We start from the raw sequence: 15,716 nt of genomic DNA on the forward strand, positions 1-15,716 counted from the left end.
AATCCATGATTTTCTAAATATTCACACATATTAAGCTAATAATGCTTTTAGAACATTCAAACACAATATATTTGAAAATTAAAAATACTTAAAGTTGGATGAATGGTATATGCAGGTTTATTAAATTTGTCATTTTTGAAATATTTCTTAATGTTAAAAATAATCCTGGAAAAGTTTCAATGTTTCCTCTTCTTTCTCTTTTTGTTAATTAAATTTATTGGGGTGACAGAGTAATATAATTATATAGGATACAAGCACATAATTCTATGATACATCATCGATATATTGTATTAGGTGCCAACCACCCAACGTCAATCTTCTTCCATCACACACTTCACCTCCTTTACCCTTTGCTGCCCTCCACCCCCTTCCTTCTGGTAATCACCACACCATTCTCTGCATCTATGTGATTTTGTTGTTTTTCAGGTTTGTTCATTTGTTACTTTCAGTTTTATATCCCACATGTAGTGATTCAATTTCCATATGTTGTCTTCTTACATATACAATGACCAAAGTCTTTGCAATTACCATCCAATAACTGACCATTTTTAATATATTTGCAATGATTAGAGGCAATGTCAGGTTTGGTTAACTGGGTCCTAGAAGAAAAAAGAATTTCTATTTTTACTAAAATTTATTTCATAGATTAATCCTATTCTTAAAGGTTACTATGCATTAATTGAAATATAAAGGAACATACATTTCTTTGGCAGATTTTTAAAGATGTAAATAATAAATAAGAATTGTTTCATTCAATTCCTAAGGAAGGAAAATGGCAGAGCAAGGGCCTTCAAAACACTGGTCCATTAATGCAATGATAAAGCTGACTATAACTGACTCAAAATTTTCAGAGATCTGGAATCTAATAAAAGAAGTGACAACAAGCAAGTGCTTGTTTAATGAAGAGAAAAGCTGCTATCTTTGGGTAGGAGAGCATTTGTTTCATTCAAAGTAAATGAACCCAGGTCAGTGTTGCTCAGGTCCTTAGAGTGTTGTCCCTTACATCAAAACTTTGCAATTTCCTCTCCTGGTCGGGACCTATACCAGGTTGTTCTCTCTCTCTCTCTCTCTCTCTCTCTCTCTCTCTCTCTCTCTCTCTCTTCTCTGTGAGGATTTTAAAAACAAGTAAATGAAGGAGAGATGCTAAAATTATTGTTAGTCCTGATTATTATGTCCATGTACTTGATAAAATAGAATCTTTTATATTTATCTTAATAACATGGTAGGATGAGAGCAGTTTTCAAATTTTGTGTCAGAACTGCTTTCAACTATCAAAATTTATTCCAGAGACCCCAAGAAATTTTATTATTTGAGATATACCTATCCAAATTTGTCACTTTTAAAATTAATTCTGTTATAGTAAAAAAGATTAACTCATTTATTTGTAACAATACTAAATACAGATCCATTTTTTGTTAATATAAAAGTGATTATATTCCTTCCCAAAGTAGTGCCAACATTGTCATGTTTTTGTTTTATATTTTGCAAATTTTTAATTGTCTAGCATAATTGACAAGTGGTTTTTTATTTTTGCTTCAGTGTTGAATCTCCTTTGATATATTTTGTTAAATGTTTCAGAAATACTTCCATTCACTCATTAAAAATTGAAACTGAAAATCACATTTCAATATTATTTTGAACATAGTTTTTCCTTTTCAGTCCTCTCATAAATGTCTTTATATATTATGTATGAAATTTTTATGGTTCAGAGAAATAAAAATTAAGTCTATACCTAGAAAATCAGCTGGTTTCTACTAGGTATAAATCATTAGCCCCCTTACTAAACATCATTGTTATTCATTTCTAAAGGTCAAATATTTTAAGAGTTCTATGTGAGTTGGACTAATAAGTATCAGGTTTAATAGAAAACTTCACATGGTGGAATTTAACATCTAATTATATGCACACTAGATAATTAAGCAATATTGCTATTTTGGGACTGGTGTTTCAAAATAGGTGGAAGAGCACAACTGGTGTTGCTTGGTGGTTGAGGTCAAGGTTCGCTTCCCTGTCAGGGCACAGACCAGGATTGCTGGCTCAATTCCCAGAGTGGGGCAAATAAGAGGCAGCCAATCAAGGACCCTCTCTCATCACTGAAGTTTCTCTCTCTCTCCATCTCCCTTCCTCTCTAAAAATAATCCTATAAAATAAAGAGGTAAGATGCAAATTGACCATCATACCCTTGCACAAGATGGCCACCCCCACTGGTTACAAGATGGTTGCCCCAATGTAGTCAAAAATGGCTGTGCCCATGTCACCAAGTATGGCCACCACAAAACGGCCAGCAAGTTAGGGCAGATGGAGGTGATTTGACTGGCAAGGGAGAGCAATTAGGAATGACCAGGTCAGCAGAGGAGTGGTGAGGGGATGATTATGCTGGCAGGAAGAATTGGTTAGGGGCAATCAGGCAGGCAGGCAAGCAGTTGGGAGCCAGCAGTCCCAGATTGTGAAAGGGATGTCCAATTGCTGGTTTACACCTGATCCCATGTGGAATGAGGCCTAAACCGGCAGTCAGATATCCCCCAAAGGGTTCCAGATTGGAGAGGGTACAGACTGGACTGAGGAACACCCCTCGTCCCTAGTGCACAAATTTTGTGCACTGGACCTCTAGTAGAAATATATTTTAAAATAAACTAATAAGAAGATACTTACTTGTCCAAAGTAAAAGCTGAGCCATCTTTCCAAGCCCATTTCTGTTCACTGCTGTTGTAATATAAACTGATCCAAAACTTTACTGCTCCAATATGACATTGCTTCATTGAAAAATTTTTTAAAAAATTCTGGAAAGAATAAGAACAGGAAATAAATAAATATAATACCTTTGATTATATATATATATATATATATATATATATATATATATATAAACTTTTAATTTATTATATATATATATATATATATATATATATATATATATGTTAAAAGTTTTATTTACTTCATTAAACATTTTTATTTTTTATCTGGAATTGTAACACTATAATAAAAAATGCCCTTGCAATTTTTTGGCAACTCACCAATAACCTATAATTTATTCATTAATCAAACAACTATTATGCAGCCCTCATAATACTGTGAATATTGTACTGCATATTGAGAATTGAAAAGCAATAAATAGACTTGTTACCTGTGAATTTAAGAAAGAAAGATGCAAACAAATTAAGAAAGCCATTGCTACAGTAAGGAAATTAACGGATAAAATTAGAGAGGATTTAACAGAAACTCCGTTAGGACCAGATGATCAAATAAGTTTTTAAATACTATAGATATTTTAGGATAAACCATAAAAGTAAATAGGCACTTACTAGGGTGTGGTTACAGAGGATTTAAAAGAGGATTGTAAAATTGTGAGGAAGTAAAATTGTGGGAAGATAGAATTAAACATCAGTAAGCACATAGTGAAGAATGTTTAAAAAGTGGGTGAGGAAGTGGAAGAGATAAAACATTATTGGTAACTAAGGAGGCTGTGGAGAAAGGCAATATTGCTGACAGGAATAGAGCTTGCATTCATATATGGCTTAGGGGCTTTGAACCAGGTCACCAGGAAGAGTTTCAAGGAAAAGGAACAGCATAATCTGGTGTATCTGGAGTGCATTTCCCTGTGCTGAAACAGGATATCAGAGCAGACAAAGCCTAAAGCCCAAGAAATACCTCCTGCAGAAAACTACTAAAATTTAAGAAACATATACTTGTTTTTACCATTTCTTTTTCAGTATTTACTTTAAGAAAACTTGAAGACCACGTAGTACAATGAACGTCACAAGTTCTACAAGAACTTGGTTGTGGAGGAAAAAAGTAGCAGTTCTCCCCATACTGGTGCCAGTTGTCTTCACAAGGGTGACACTTCGAACATGAAGAAAAATCACCGTCAGTCTAAATGCCTCCTCTTAGTGCATTTATATGTAGGAATATGGGTGTTTATGTTGTGAAAAATAAGTGAGAAGCAATATATAAATTATCTGATCAATTCTATTCACCCATTTAAAACTGCTGCTCTGTTAACTAATGTGCAGAATGCTAAGGTGTGACTTATGCCACTGTAATTTAATGGGACGATTATTACTATGTAAGCTTTATTGACAACTTCCAAATTTAAATGGACTTTTAGCAAATATGTTTCTGGGTATTCAACACTGCATGATATGTGTGTCATATGTTTAATTACTTAATTATTATATATGCATATAAATAAACACATAGATATTTTGATTATCTATCTCTCAGGAAAGGTGACCTTGTTCCTAGTTACCTTGAACTGTTGTTGGGAGTGGGGGAATCGATGAATTTCCTGAAATGAATTCCTTCTGGTCTGTTTCCGCACTGAAAGTCACATTTCCTGAACATGGCTCTGTTTCTGGAGACCAAATCACAAATATCAGTGTGGTTTGTCACAAGTGCCTGAAGAAAAGTGTACTATGGCACAAGCACTTTGTTAGGTGACTACAAATAATAAAAGTACATTAGCAATGATATCTAAAAGGCACCATCTATTTGGAGAGGATACACAGACAAATCTAATAACAATAATACAAGCCTGTTGGGAAAATTAACATAATATCATAAGATCACAGATTACAGAGAAATTGACTCTGATAAGGACAACCTGTGAGACATTTATCAGAAAAAAAGTAGTCCTGTTGTAAGTTTAAGTAAGAGAAAGAGGTTAATGGGCAGCAAAAGAAAGAGGAGTTCCTAGTTCATGTTGATGGAATCATATGAAGGTGTTGTGGGGTCGAACCCTGGGTTCAAAATAAGACCACCGGAGGCTGATGATTTACTAAAAAAACAAAACAAAACAAAACAAAACAAAAAACAGGCAAGAATTTATTGAAATATCTGGCCAGGGCAGCCTTAAGAGTACCACACACAGGCTGACCCTACAGGACTGCGCCGCTTTAGGGGCAGGTAGTTATTTTTAAAGGTTCTGAGAAGGAAAATACCTATTTTGCAACAAACTGTTGTTTGGAATTTTCTGTTGTTCTTCCTAGATAAAATGTTGCTTTCTAATTTGCTTCAGTCCGTTTGAAGAATGATAAAGATAAACTTAGCTGTCTGACCTTATAGGCGAGAAACCAGATATGCCTACAATCTCAATACCATACCAGGTGCACTTTTTTTTTTTTTAATTGGATATTACTGCATTGTTTTTCAAGGCCAGCATCGAGATAACCACTAAGTGCACATAGGGCTGGCTCTTTAATAAAAAAAGGAAGTTCTGCCAGTAACCTTGCTTAGAATTTCAATTCATTCTATTTCAAAGGAAAGGACAAAGTCAGGAAAGTTCAAAGAAAAGACATAGTATAATAATTTTATGTGGTTCTTAAAATCACACCTAGTTCAGAGATAATAACAACAAAAAACGAAATGGTGCTGAGGATACTAAAATAAAACATCTTAAAGAAAAGAAAATATCTTAAAGATTCTGTTACATGAGCAATGAGCAAGCTGACTTCTTTTCTATCATGGAGACTTACTCTGTGCAGTTAAGATTCTAATATACACAAGGATCGCCAAGCAGATGAAGCCCAGAACCGCAGAAATTAACTTCCATGAAGTCTGTGAGGCAGAGTAGCCTATTAGAAAGAGAGCAGTAAATTGGTTCAACATTGGCTTCCATATGCTTATTCACAGTTCTTTCATTTTTTTTTTTTCAGTTATACTTTACATTCAGTATTATTTTGTATTCATTTCAGGGGAATGGCACAGTGGTTAGATGATCATATACTTTACAAAGTGCCCCCCTCCACCCCCCGCTAATAATTCCAGTACCTACCTGGCACCGTCCATAGTTATTACAATACTAGAAGCCCGATGCACAAAGATTTAAGCAAGAATGGGCCTTCCTCCCATTGGCTGCCAGCAGCAACTTTGCTCTGGCTGGAGCCGCCTTTCTAGCTTCCCACGCTGCCCAGAGGCCCGGAGTGGCTGGGGTGGTGTGGAACGCCTGTGTAATCGCCATGGCAGCAGCGCAAGCATCCTTCCCTACCCCCAGCAGCTCTGCACCTGTGTATGCAAATTAACCTCCATCTTTGTTGGGTTAATTTGCATAGTCACTCTTGATTGGCTGGTGGGCATCACAAAGGTATAGTCAACTAGCATGTTACTCTTTCATTAGGTAGTTTATTGACTATATTTCCTATGCTGTACTTTGCATCCACAAAACTATTTTGTAACTACCAATCCCCTCACCTTTTCCACCCAGTTCCCTAACACCCTCCTCTCTAGCAACCATCAGCCTCTTCTCTGTATCTATGAATCTATTTCTGTTTTGTCTTTGAGTGTTCGATAATGAAACTCCAAAGACATGTCTGTAGGATTTATCTAGCTGCCAATTCATGTTGTAAAACTACTCTGGAGTTAAAGGTCTTGATATTAATTTTAATATAGGTGGAAAAATGAAAATATCTATTGCTTTCTGAAAATAAAATGTTTAAAAGTTATATGCAATGCTTTTATTCCATTAGAAATTTTGAGAAAAGATTAAAAAGAAAGAAAAAGCCAGTCACTGCCCTAGCAGGTTTGTCTCCATGGATAGAGCATCGGCCTGTGGACTGAAAGGTCCCAGGTTTGAATCCAGCCAAGGGCATGTATCTTGGTTGTGTGCACATCCCAATAGGAGGTGTGAAGGAGGCAGCTGATCAATGTTTCTTTCTCATTGATGTTTCTAACTCTCTATCCCTCTCCCTTCCTATCTGTAAAAAATCAGTAAAATATATTTTAAAAAAGCAAAGGCTAAATAAATATCGATAAAGTGTGACTCTATCAAAGAAAGAATCATCTACACAGCAAAGAAAACCACCAACAAATTAAAAAGGAAACCAACTATTGTGGGAGGAAATATTTGCAAATTATATATCAGAAAAAATATAAAGAGAATTCATACAACTCAAAAGCAAAACAAATATGATTAAAAATTGGGCAGAAAATAGACATATGAAAAATGCTCAATGTCAGTTATCAAAGAGATGTTAATTAAAATTGACAATGAGATATTACCTCTCACCTGTCAGAATGGCTATCATCAACAAATCAACCAGCAACAAGAGCTGGGAGGATGTGGAGAAAGGAGATGAAGGAAGTGGGTGAAATGGATGAAGGGGATGAACACGTACAAACTCCAGTTATAAGTCATGAGGATGCAATGTACACATGGTGACTTCAGTTATTACACTAGTGCATACTTGAAAGGTGCTGAAGGAGTAAATCTTAAAAGTTCTCATCACATACCCCCCAAATTTTGTAGCTACAGTGATGGATGGCAACTAGTTATTGTGGTGATCATTTTGAAATATATACAAATATCAAATCACTATGTTGTACACACAAAACTAATGATATGTCCATTATCTATGCCAATAAAAGCCTATGTGTTGTCAGGCCCTCATGCCATGATGCCCTCATGCACAAATGAGCCTTCGCCAGGAGGCTGGGCGAGCCAGTGGGTGCATACAAGTGGGCAGGACTACGAGTGCACATGGGTGGACAGGGGCTTGATGCTGTGGCTGTGGCTCAGACACAGGTCCCGCCACTCCACACAACAAGTTCCGGGGTCCTGCAGCTCTGTGAAGTGGGAGGAGGGACCCCCAGCTTCAGCCTAAAACTCCAGCGGACCTCTTTGGGGCAATCCATCAAGGAACCCTGGATGGATAGGCGGGGCCTACCTCTTTGAGGCAATTGATGGGGGGAATCCCGCACTGTGAGAGGGTACAGACCAGGCTGGGGGGACTCCCTCCCACTATGCCCTAGTGTACGAATTTCGTGCACCAGGCCTCTGGTATCTCAATAAAACAGTAAAAAGAACAAAAACAAAACTTGTACTTCTTATTAATTGCAGCCATCAACTCCATCACAGAACAAGTAGCAAGCAGGAATGGGAGACCATAGTCATCCTCAACCAACTATACTTGAGACCTTACTACAGCGGTTCTCAACCTGTGGGTCCCAACCCCTTTGGGGGCTGAACGACCCTTTCACAGGAGTTGCCTAAGACCATCAGAAACCACAGATATTTACATTACGACTCATACAGTAGCAAAATTACAGTTATGAAGTAGCAACAAAAATAATTTTATGATTGGGGGTCACCACAACATGAGGAACTGTATTGAAGGGTCCAGATATTAGGAAGGTTGAGAACCACTGCCTTAATAGGTTTTTAATCTCATGCATCTTGAGAAAAAAAGCATACTCCAGATGTAGTTTTGTTTTCGTTTTTTTTCAAATGTATTTTTATTGATTTCAGAGAGGAAGGGAGAGGGAGAGAGAGTTAGAAACACCAATGATGAGAGAGAATCAATGATTGGCTGCCTCTTGCACACCCCCTACTGGGAATTGAGCCTGCAACCTTGCATCTGCCCTTGACCAGAATCAAACCAGGCCAGTGCTCTATCCATGAACCAAACCAGCTAGGGCCAAACTCCAGTTTTTGCATGTGGTACTTTAGGCTTATAAAACATGAAAGCAGTATATAGAGATTAAAAGTTTAAATAATTCATTTTTAAATAATTATATGAACTAAGCATAAAATTGATCCGACATTTACTTATTTACACCAGTGAAAATCTAAAGAATAAAATATCCAAAAGGATGATTGCATAAAAAGATTAAGTATGCATCATTGTACTATTTATATGTTAAAATATGGAAACAAACCACATTCAATTGACACAATTGCCCTTAATGCATGTCATACATGACTAATAAATAATAAAAATAAAATTGTAGTGATGAAATAGAAACATGCTAATGGTAAAATATTGAGTGGAAAATATATTTTATGCTCAGCTGAGGTAGCTCAGTGGTTGAGCATTAACCTATGAACCAGGAGGTCATGGGTTCATTTCCCAGTCAGGGCACATGCCCAGGTTACACGTTCTATCTCCATTGTGGAGCATACAGGAGGCAGTTAATCAGTGATTCTCTTTCATCATTGATATTTCTCTCTATCTGCCTTTTTCTTCCTCTGTGAAATCAATAAAAATATTTTTAAATATATTTTTATGTATTTGATAATGGCAGGTGTAATTTTTATTTATTTTTCAATTATAATTTTCATTTAGTATTATTTTGTCTTAGTTTCAGCTGTAAAGCATAGTTATTTGACAATCACATACTTTTCAAAGTGGTCCCACTGATATTTCAAGTACCTGACACCATACATAGTTATTACAATATTATTATTATTTTTTTATTATTAAAAATATATTTTATTGATTTTTTACAGAGAGGAAGGGAGAGAGATAGAGAGCCAGAAATGTCAATGAATGAGAGAAACATCAATCAGTCACCTTCTGCACCCCGCCTCCCACAGGGGATGTGCCCACAATCAAAATACATGACCTTAACCAGAATCAAACTTATGACCCTTCAGTCCACAGGCCAATGCTCTATCCACTGAGCCAAACCGGTTTCAGCAGTTATTACAATATTATTGACTATATTCCATATGATTTACTTTGCATCTTTGTGACTTTTTGTAACTACCAATTTGTACTTCTCAACCCCTTTTCCTTTCTCATCCAGTCCTCCAGCCTCCCTCACCTCTGTCAACCATCAATCAATACGTTTTTTGTATCTATGAGTCTATTTCTATTTTGTTTGTTCATTTATTTTGTTCTTTAGATTCCACATGTAAGTGAAATCATATGGTATTTGTCTTTCTCGGTGGTTAAAATTAAGTAACCACAAATTCATAGAAGGTATGAATCAATGATTAATTTTATTTATTTCTTAAATATTTAGTATTGTGAATGTTTATCTTAACAAGATTAGATATGCTAAATTAAACAACCTCGTGCAAAATCTTTTTGCTCATTTTGAATAAATGTTGATGCATTTATTCAATCTAGAGCTAAGGTCATGTTGCCCAGTGTATCATATATTGGCCATAATCCACAGTCAAAGATTGGGGAGTTTATAGTTTCATTTGTGAGTAAATTTTTGCATTTGTTGTGGTCAATTTCAGACATATACCAAACATTGTTTTTTTTAAATTTTTTAAAATATATTTTATTGATTTTTTTTACAGAGAGGAAGAGAGAGGGATAGAGAGTTAGAAACATCGATGAGAGAGAATCATCGATCAGCTGCCTCTTGCACACCCCCTACTGGGGATGTGCCTGTAACCAAGGTACATGCCCTTGACCTGAATCGAACCTGGGACCTTTCAGTCCGCAGGCCTATGCTCTATCCACTGAGTCAAACAGCTTTCGGCCAGACATTGTTTTTAAGTATCAAGTAAAAAAAGTAAGAAAGCTACAGACCTGGATTTTCAGAACACATGATCTCTTCAGTTTCAGAGCAGTCAGGTGCCCTCTTCTGCAGCTGGAATGAAGAATGAACTCCCATATCAGAGTAAGTCTCGGCTTCTTCCATTTCTCAAAAGCATACACATATGGAAGGTAATGAAAGATTTTTTATGATCTCCTTGGCCATAACAATGCCATAAGCAAAATACATAGTTCATAAAGATGTTATCTAGATTATATAGTTAAAACTACTAAATAATTTGGAGTTTCATTCAATTTAGAGAATATTTTTAAGAACAGATGATCATTAAAGTTCAAAAAAGATTTAGAAAAAATTAGGGCATAGCATTTTTATTACATGCAACTTAAATATTTTTCTTAAATTACAAAATACCAACTTACAAATTGATGGCATATGTTGAATTAGTTCTTGTCATTACATAATAAATAAAATATTTTCTAAAGGCAGGCAATTAAAAATCTTACAATTTCACTTACGGACCGTCATACTTCTGGTTAAACTCTTCACTCTTTTTAGTATAGATTTGTTTGCCTGTATTCCTCCATTATCATCTAGTAATTATTTAAAATATGATTTAAAATTCTACATTTGTCAAGAAAATTTTCCCAATCTTTCAGTAAGAATTTATCATGTTTTCCCACAAACTCTCATTTATAACACATTTCTTTAAACCCACCATAACCTTTTGTTTTGTTTTATGCTGCCATTTCCTCACTAGGACACACTATGGTTGCAGAAGTCATGTCATAATAAATAATTTTGTTATTAATACCATTATTTGTTAGGTTCATTTATGCACTTTATAATTCCAAAAACTTGACTTTGATGCCAAACTGAGTATTTTGCATATCAAATACATTCTACCTCAAGAGGAATCTTAAAAATTTTAAAGGAAGCTTTGCATATGTTTCAGTCCCTAAATAGTCTATGGCTATTCCATGTACTACTGAATGTACAAATCTAGCAGTAAGTTTTCTGAACTTCTTTCCGGTAGAATTTGGGGCTTCTTCATTTTCTTTAAACATCTTTCCACATAGAATTAAGAATTTTCTTCCAAGTATTCCTAATGATATTATTTCCAATGGTTATCATAATCAAGAAAATATATGCAAGTCTGTTCTCATCTGCCTACCTACTATCTATTTCTTAATCAATCAGTCTATAGATCTTTAATCTATCTGAACATGTACCTTCTTATTGATAAATATCACTTTCCATGTCCTAATAAAAGTATTCTGATCAAATTTTATTTAATAATTTTTAGAATAATATATAGTAAGTAAAATACATTAATGTCAAATACCTGCTTTTTAGAGGAAGATGTGAGGATCTTTGCAGAATATGTATTTTCCTGGGAAGAAGATTATACTTCTTGGGAAAGAAGACTGAAAATAAGAATTCTTGATGCTCCTTGGTATAAAATCCAACCCAGAATATAAAGAGAAGACAATAAAAACATAGTGTAATGACTTTTTTGTCCTACACACAAAAAAGTTAGTGAGAACAGAGTCTGAAAATATGTGTTCTCACAATGCAACCACACAGGAAGCCCTTATATCTAAAAACATCACTAGATCCGGGGCCTTTCATCAGCCTGAACATTAGTAGCGTTGAAATACCTGGTATATTTTCAGTAATGACAATGTGGTTCTCTCAATTCTTAAATATTAAGACTTTAAAAATACAGATTTTTTTATTTATTAGGAAAGTAATTCATTTTCACCAACATCCCCTTTTAAGTTCTCTGCAATGTATCCTATCAACTGTTTGGCTAGAATAGTACATCAAAAATTTGCTAATAAATGTGTATAATGCATCACAGTCTGTTATATTTCCTTTGGTTTATAGCATCATTTGTTATTTACATTTTCAATGGAATTAAAAGTATCTGTCTTAACTGAGCTTGTAAAACTGAATAGGAGTTAACTAGACTGGAAAATAAGTGGAAAAATCTTGGTAAACAAAGGAAATAGCATTTGCACATTTCCTAAGCCTGGAATGAATATATGAAGAAAGTTGTGACATACAGAAATAAAGGTGTGAAACCATCACACGTGAAATAAATTTATCTGTCATCCATACACTGGATGGAGCAAAAATGGACGTTCAGTTATGGGTATGCAGAACACAGAGCTTATTCTTCTTTTAAAAAAATATTTTAAAATACTGTTTTTGAGTTTTTATTATCCCCTGTGTATTGTGGAATTATTTTTTTGTATTTATTCCTAAATATTTTATTGTATTCATTATTATGTAAATAAGGTTTTCATCCATTGTCTGCTAATTGGTCTTATTTCTGTAAACTAATGCTATCTATTTTAGTATATTAATTTCAAAACCTGCTAATTTGCGAAGTTACTTATTATTTGAGCTGGGTTTATCCTTGATTCTCTCATATTGTTTTTATACATTATCATCATGTCTTATGGAAATAAAGAGATTTTATTCCATCTGAATGTTTTTATTTAGTTTTTTTCTAGCCTCGTTGGCTAACATGACTAGAACAATATTAATGAGGAGTGGAGATAATTGGCATCAATGTAATTTTTTGACTGTATTACAATATTTCTGATGGATTTTTCTGCAAGGTAGAACACTGGCTTTAGAATGCACACACATGCACATATAGGCACATATAGCATATATATATATACTTTATTCAGTTAAAGTATCCATATGCCACTTATCTTGAGTTTCATATTAATTGTATATGAATAAATAAATAAATAAAGATCTACATATCTATTGAATAATGTTTGTCGACGCTTCAGGTGCATTTGAAAAGAAGGTACATTTCCTATTATCAGTATACTAGAGGCCTGGTGCATGGAATTCATGCACAGCAGGGATTGTCCCTCAGCTGGGTCTGCAACAATGCCAGTGTCCCATGTCCCAGCCGGCCTCTGGCCAGAGGCTCACCCTCCTTCCCTCCACAGTCTGGGGTGTGTGGGATGCTTGGGCTTCTGGCCGCAGCGATGCTTCCCCAGCGTCCCACAAGCCCTGGCCAGTCACCTGCCAGAAGCCTGTCCGCCCATCATCCCTCCCTCCATGTACCGGGGCACATGGGATGCTGAGGCTCATTGCCGGGGCAATGCTGCCAGCATCCAGCACCCTGGCTACTATTGGTGGCGCCATCTTTGTGATGGGGTGAGAGTTACTTTTCATATTACTCTTTTATTAGATAGGCTACCGGTCGGTAGCAATCATACTGAAAATATTACCAAGATTATTTAGAACATAACTTATTTTTGTCCTAATTTTTTGTCTTTTATTGAGAGTGGCCTGTTAAAAATCACCATTTTTTTTCTAGATCAAAATATTTTTGTTATCTGGGGGGGTTCCCCTCATCCCAGCCTGTACCCTCTCTAATCTGGGACCCCTCAGGGGATGTCCAACTGCCGATTTAGGCTTGGTCCCTTGGATCAGGTCTAAACTGGCAGTCATACATCCCTCTCACAATCTGGGACTGCAATCTCCTAACTGCTCACCTGCCTGCTGTCCTGGTTGGCCCTAAATGCCCCCTTCACAGGCCTGGACAGCCCTTACTGCCCCCCTGCTGACATGGTTATCCTCAACTCGCTCATCTGATGACCTGGTTACCCCTAATTGCCCACCCCACAAATCTGGTCTTCCCTCATTTCTCCCCCTTGTTGGCCTAGTCACCCCCAACTGCCCATCTCGCTGGCCTGGTTGCTCCCAACTGCCATCCCCCCACAAGCCTGGTCAGCCCCAACTACCCCTCTGCCTTCCCCCATCTGCTGGAATGATCACCCCTAACTGCTCCCCCTAATGGCCTGGTTGCCCACAACTGCCCCTTACCCCACTGGCCTGGTTGCTCCTTACTGCCTCCTTCTGGCCTGGTTGCCCATAAATTCCCCCATTTGCCAACCTGGTTGCCCCTTACTTCCCCCCCCCCACACACACACACACTGGTCGCCTCGCCTCTCACTGCCTCCCCCAGTCCCCCATCACCTGGTCGCTCCCATTTGCCAGCCCCCATTTGCCAGCCTGCTCACCTCTCAGTGTGCCCCCTGGCAGCCTGGTCTCTCCACGCAGTGTGCTGTTTGGTCATTTGGGTGTTCCTCACTGACCCCCCTGACAGTTTTGTTGCTCCGCATAGCCTGTTTGGTCCTTATTGTGAGGGCAACCTGACCAATTTACATAAACTATGCAGAGATAACTATTGTACAAAGATGAATAGACCATAACTCCTTTAAAAGCTTCACACTTTACTTAGAAATATAGTTATGAACAAATAAATAAAGCCCATGTAACCCATATTGTGGCAGCAATGTGGTGACAATGGCATAGGAAAACAAACACAGAAATTAAAGAAACACATGAAGTTGTTTTTGTGTTGGCTATAAAGAGTTGGATTAGAAAGAATGAGCTAATGTACATAGATTGAGACCAACTAAGAGCTGTTACCAAACATATCTTAACTTTTTTCTCTTATAGTGGCTAGTTGTTTTTGTGTAGACAGAAATAATGATCTCTTCCTTTAAAATGTGTGTGTGTGTGTGTGTGTATATATATATATATAATATATATATATTATCAGGTCACAATCCTTCATTGGTGTCAATTTCATATGGAAGTACAATCTTCATTCTTTCCTCAACCTTATCATTCCTACCTGTTTCTGGCAGAAAACAAATCACTATTTATTGCATTAATTATATAACTTCAAAATACTCAAATCCTTGAGTAAAATAGATATACATGTATAATTATGCCTAACCACACATGCGCATGCACACACACACACCACACACACACACACACACACACACACACACACATAGACACACACACAACACACACACCCTTATGTATGTTTGTATATACTGGAGGATTTTATAATAAAAATTGTATAATTTAAAAATTTTTTAAAAATTAAAATTTTAAAAGTAAAATTGCATATATCTGAAGAATATTATACATTTCTCACAAAACATGACATGGAATTCTGAATTTATTACCAATCAAATATTCTTTAAAAACATTTTAAAGCTTGTATTTTACACTAGAGGCCCTGTGCATGAATTTTTGCACCAGTGGGGTCCCTCGGCCTGTCCTGGGGATAAGACTGAAACAGGCTCTCCAACATCGCCCAAGGGCTTCTGGATTGTGATAGGGTACAGGCCAGGCCTAGGGATCCCACCAGTGCTTAATTAGGACTGAGGAGAAAAGCAAGAGGTTGGCCAGCTGGGAGGGATTGTAGGAGGACTCCAGGGTGTGTCTGGCCCATCTTGCTCAGTCCTGATCAGTTGTACCCCAGAAGCAAGCTAACCTACCTGTTAGAACATCTGGCCCCTGATGATCAGTGCATGCCATAGCCAGTGGTTGAGTGGCCTTAGCATATCTTTAGCATATTACACTTTGATTGGTTGAAAGGCTGACCAGAAAGCCAGACACTTAGCATATTAGGCTTTTATTATATAGGATGG

General features: G+C 36.6%; 1 protein-coding gene across 4 annotated transcripts; it reads right to left on the minus strand.

Moving 5' to 3' along the window:
• Nucleotides 1-459: 459 nt before the first annotated feature.
• Nucleotides 460-11,781, minus strand: LOC311619382 (natural killer cells antigen CD94-like). Of its 4 annotated transcripts, XM_084877659.1 has the most exons (8): nt 11,570-11,781; nt 10,747-10,817; nt 10,260-10,320; nt 5,472-5,570; nt 4,245-4,351; nt 3,697-3,846; nt 2,653-2,780; nt 460-599 (listed from the first exon to the last, which is right to left on the minus strand). In XM_084877659.1, the coding sequence occupies exons 2-8, from the start codon at nt 10,750-10,752 to the stop codon at nt 473-475; spliced, it is 678 nt and encodes a 225-aa protein (XP_084733785.1). In that variant the 5' UTR covers nt 10,753-10,817; nt 11,570-11,781; the 3' UTR covers nt 460-472. The 4 variants fall into 4 exon arrangements, with proteins under 4 accessions (XP_084733785.1, XP_084733783.1, XP_084733782.1 ...); XM_084877657.1 differs by lacking the exon at nt 10,747-10,817 and having other exon boundaries at nt 10,260-10,373; XM_084877656.1 differs by having other exon boundaries at nt 10,260-10,817.
• Nucleotides 11,782-15,716: the final 3,935 nt, after the last annotated feature.

Source organism: Pipistrellus hanaki, assembly GCF_964339955.1.
Source record: "Pipistrellus hanaki genome assembly, chromosome: 3".
NCBI classification, from domain to species: Eukaryota; Metazoa; Chordata; class Mammalia; order Chiroptera; family Vespertilionidae; genus Pipistrellus; species Pipistrellus hanaki.